This window comes from Brassica oleracea, chromosome C3 (genome assembly GCF_000695525.1).
Source record: "Brassica oleracea var. oleracea cultivar TO1000 chromosome C3, BOL, whole genome shotgun sequence".
Lineage (NCBI taxonomy): Eukaryota > Viridiplantae > Streptophyta > Magnoliopsida > Brassicales > Brassicaceae > Brassica > Brassica oleracea.
In genome coordinates, this window is record NC_027750.1 from 22248543 (window position 1) to 22252665 (window position 4123).

Consider the following 4123-nt stretch of genomic DNA (forward strand, 5'->3'; position numbering starts at 1 on the left):
AGGGTTTCACATTGACAAAAGAAGTCGATAACATATCAGGTTACGTTGGGCTTGGAGATAAACAACATAAAGCACAATACAAAGAACCCAAAGGAAACTTAAAAATTGGTTTAGGTGACAGGTGTCCAGTTTTGCCCCATCCTTCTCATGATGTGGCACAGGGAGAAGAGAGAAAAGTATATTTTATTGTATAAGATGTCAGTTCAAACCTACTTATACTGGCTACTTGTAGTTTAGACCATTGAGTTGGATGTATTTCTTACTATAAAAAGAAAAATAGTATACTCTAAAAACAAAACAAAAAATGATCCAAAGTTTACCTCTATTTTTACTTTTAAAAATATTTTTAAAATATCTTTTCTTTATTAATTTATTGCACAATTTATAAAATTTTAAATGTTAAAATGTAACTTTTAATTTATCTTGTAAAAAAATAAATTTATGAGATTACTAAAAATAAATTATTATTTTAAAATTAGATTTTTATTACAGCACATAAATAAAAAAGAAACTACATACATGATATTTAAATGTGAAAATTCTAATACAATATTATTTAGATAGAAAATGAAAACATATAAAAGTAATACATCACTTTATAAATAAAATAACATCATTTTGGAAAAATATAATAGCTTTGGAGATGCTCTTAGTGGTATCATTTACTTCACTTCTGCGTTTGTTTCTCAGAGACACCTAGCTGGTAAGCTGGTTCTCACTTCCAATATTACACATTGTATGCTCTCCTTTTCTAAGCGAGTTTTGTTTTCAACACATGATCCAAAAAGACTCTGCAGGTTCAACATCTTCTTCTCTAGTTGATAAATTCGGTGACAAAACCATTGGTTCTGTTTCACATAATTGTTTTGGTAGTGAGGACAAGGTTAATGTTAAAGGTTACTTTGTGTAGTCGTTTATGGATGGACTAGAGTGGGAGAGATAAATACAAGACAAGGCCTAGACTGTACATTGTAGACTGTAATAAAATAAAGAAGTAACTTCTTTCCCACGTTAGGTCAAAAAACAAGTTGCTTATCACTGCTGCCTGGCCGTCTTCATAAACCCCCCATACGACTAAAACTTTTATAAACGAAACGCATTAAACAACAAAGCTGTAGTTGTTCTAGGGGAGAATATGTCTTGACTTAAATCAGTCATGTTATTGTTATCAGATCCCTTCACAAAATCTTATTTAGAAGATAGACATGTACATATAATTATTATGTAAACAAGTAATCACCATTCACAATTCAAGAATCAGACTTGGAAACGAGTTAATGAGGCATTAGTTGAAAGCTCTACAGTTCCTCCTGATCTCACCAGCGAACCCGGTCAGGACGTCAACGCTTCCCATTTTCACCATTGCGATTGCGAACTGGCGTTTGAATAGTTCGTTGTTGGCCGCATATTGAAACACAACACCAGAAGTGGATGGGTGTGTCGCGAGCAGATGATCAAGTAGTAAAACTCCTTTCCTCTCTCTGATCTGAGTGTAAAACAAGTTGTCAAATGAGAATGGGGCAAATGGTGTCGACTGGTCCAGAGCTGCAAATTGGCTGCCTCCAGCTGAACATGTGTTCCTTAGCCTATTATGAGAAGTATCAAGTGAAATATATATTAGAGAGATTTTTTTTTTTACCAAAAATAAATCAAATAAGAAACTATAGCATGTAAATCAGTCTATTCATCATTTCAGTTATTGAAAGTAGGAACATGGATAGTCTTGTGAACATCCTGATCATCTTCCTCTTCTTAAAAAAATTATAAACTAAAATAATGGATATGGGGGGTCGGTGTCACTTAGAACATCTATATCCAAAAAAATCCCAAAGAGTTTCTCAAAAAAAATCCTAAAGTTGATTAAATCATAAACTTCAAAATTTTAAAACAAATACAATCAATCCAAATAGACAAGTGGATTAAAGGTTCTCATGGTTTTCAAAAATTCCACCTCTTCTTAATGTTTCACTCCATTTTTCATTATTTTTATTTTTAAAACTATAAAAACCATATGTTAGAAACTTTCAATAGACATGCTCTTCTGACTAAACCATATGATCCAACCGGATAAAATTATCATTAGGAGTTACGTAACTCTATATATATATTGCTGATATCAAAAAGAAAACATAATTATATAGACCTGTTTCAAAGTTTCAAACATTTCAAACATGCAAGTTTTTTTTTTTTGGTTAAACATTTCAAACAAGTTTATAAACTCGAACCAGATTTTCTTTTCAAGTAATTATCTAAGTATCGAGACTAGATCGGACGACAACACTACTACAAAATCTTCATTGGTTTAGAGTCCATTTTATAATTTTCTCTACCGACCCGAGTTTATATAATGATTTTCAATAGTGTTTGCAACAACAAGAAAATTACCTGCCAGCCAAACCGGGGTCCATAGTGGGATCAGGCTGTCCGGTTCCTTGAAAATTGGTGAGTCGGTCCACAAAATTACCACAAGATCCTATCCCAACCGTGTGAGCACCCAAAAGAGCCACTGCATCAAAAACATCCATCCCTTTATTCCCAAAGAACGTTAGCATATCTGGGACTGGGAGGCCTGGTCCCGGGAGGATCCCTTCTGCGTCTTCAGAGTTCGAAACAAAGCCATCACGTCGTCCGGTTGGGACCACGTAGCTTGGTCCTCCACCTAAGAAGACCGAGTCACGTGTGGCGAGCGTGACTATATCTGCGCAAGAGACCTTGGAGGGACATTGAGCCTCCAGAGCCGTCTTGATTTCGTCGATCAGTTCGTACCCTCTCACGCTGCCGTTTGGGCCGGCGTTTTTTTCCGGCGATGGTTGAGTCGTCGTTGGGTCTATGAGGAGAGAAGCGTCGCAGCCCTAAGTACCAAACGATAAGTATTTTCTTTTAAAGAATAATTACGTATATAATAAATATGTAAATTTATGCATTTTCAAGTTACGTACGTACGTCAAACATAATATATAGCCTATATTTTTCCAATTTATTGGTTTTTCAAAAATAAATTAGAATAAATGGTTTTCAAGCATTTCTTTTGTATTTTGACACTCAAGCTATTACATACTTTAACAGTACAATTATTTTCTATTTAATGACGAGATCTTAGGACAATATATTTGCTTAGGACCAAGATTAGATTATGCAATTTAGTATATCCTTCCAGCGAAATTTGAGTATGTGACTAGGTAAAACCACTGTTTATTCAACTTGTAAAATAAATAAGTCGTTTGGATAATTTCTTACCTAGTTCTATTTGATTTTTTTTGTTTGGTCAGACCAAGTTCTCCGTGGTTATATCTTTTTAATAAACAAAAAGATACCAAAACTGAAAAAGAAATTTGATGAGATTCATACCTGAACAAAACAGTCATGAAAATGCATCCTAGTCAAGGCAGCTGTGATTGAAGGGTCAAGACCAAACCGCTCGCGGACTAGGTTCTGTACTATAATTTCTGCATTAGGGCAGGATTGGCTGTAAAATCCGACTCTCAGTTGCGAAAAAGCGACTGGAAAGATGTATAAAATTAGGAGAAGAACAGAAAACTTTGCAATCTTCATCTTGTTTTAGTGATAAGTACTGCGACGTAATTCTGGTGATGGCTTATTATGAGACCTCTAAGATCAAGCATTACTCTATATATACGCCAAAACGAACAGTGAATAAAGAATAGGTCAGTCAAATGTATTTATGTAAAGAGAGATAAATCGATATATAAAATTATAAATCCAAAAGGCGTAAGTACCAACTACTTTGAAACATTCCTGTGCCTTATTGTCAATTGTATACGTACGATTTATATGCTGAAAACCGAGAATCAATGTAGCTATGTGATGTTGGAGTATTTATTTTACAATTCTAGTTTTATTTTAGCTACTAGAAAATTTATAGGTAGATATCTTTTTTATTCACTTACATGACTAGTACTTCGTATGGTGATTGGGTGATTGCAAGTGTTGGAAATAGCTTGTATTTTAATAATGTTTATACCGATCTGATAAGGTAGTTTTTGTATATCAGTAAACTGTATATGATGTTAGTTTTATGATATCTATAAACTTCTTCTAAGAATTAGATCTTTTGAAGTTTTCTCGAGTTATACGAGATTAGACTATAGTTTTACACAAACCG

At 33.8% G+C, this 4123-nt stretch overlaps 1 protein-coding gene across 1 annotated transcript; it reads right to left on the reverse strand.

The window, feature by feature from the left end:
- Positions 1 to 1070: 1070 nt before the first annotated feature.
- Positions 1071 to 3587, reverse strand: LOC106333069 (peroxidase 28-like). The gene is made up of 3 exons (XM_013771556.1): positions 3349 to 3587; positions 2386 to 2852; positions 1071 to 1586 (listed from the first exon to the last, which is right to left on the reverse strand). The coding sequence occupies exons 1-3, from the start codon at positions 3550 to 3552 to the stop codon at positions 1286 to 1288; spliced, it is 972 nt and encodes a 323-aa protein (XP_013627010.1). The 5' UTR covers positions 3553 to 3587; the 3' UTR covers positions 1071 to 1285.
- Positions 3588 to 4123: the final 536 nt, after the last annotated feature.

Bases quoted from the DNA above. Each gene is read 5' to 3' on its own strand.
- LOC106333069 (XM_013771556.1), bottom strand. From the start codon at position 3,552: ATGAAGATTGCAAAGTTTTCTGTTCTTCTCCTAATTTTATACATCTTT. The intron at 2,853-3,348 runs GTATGAATCTCA...TTTGGTACTTAG, and splicing joins TTCATGACTGTTTTGTTCAG to GGCTGCGACGCTTCTCTCCT. The intron at 1,587-2,385 runs GTAATTTTCTTG...TTCTCATAATAG, and splicing joins GACCCCGGTTTGGCTGGCAG to GCTAAGGAACACATGTTCAG.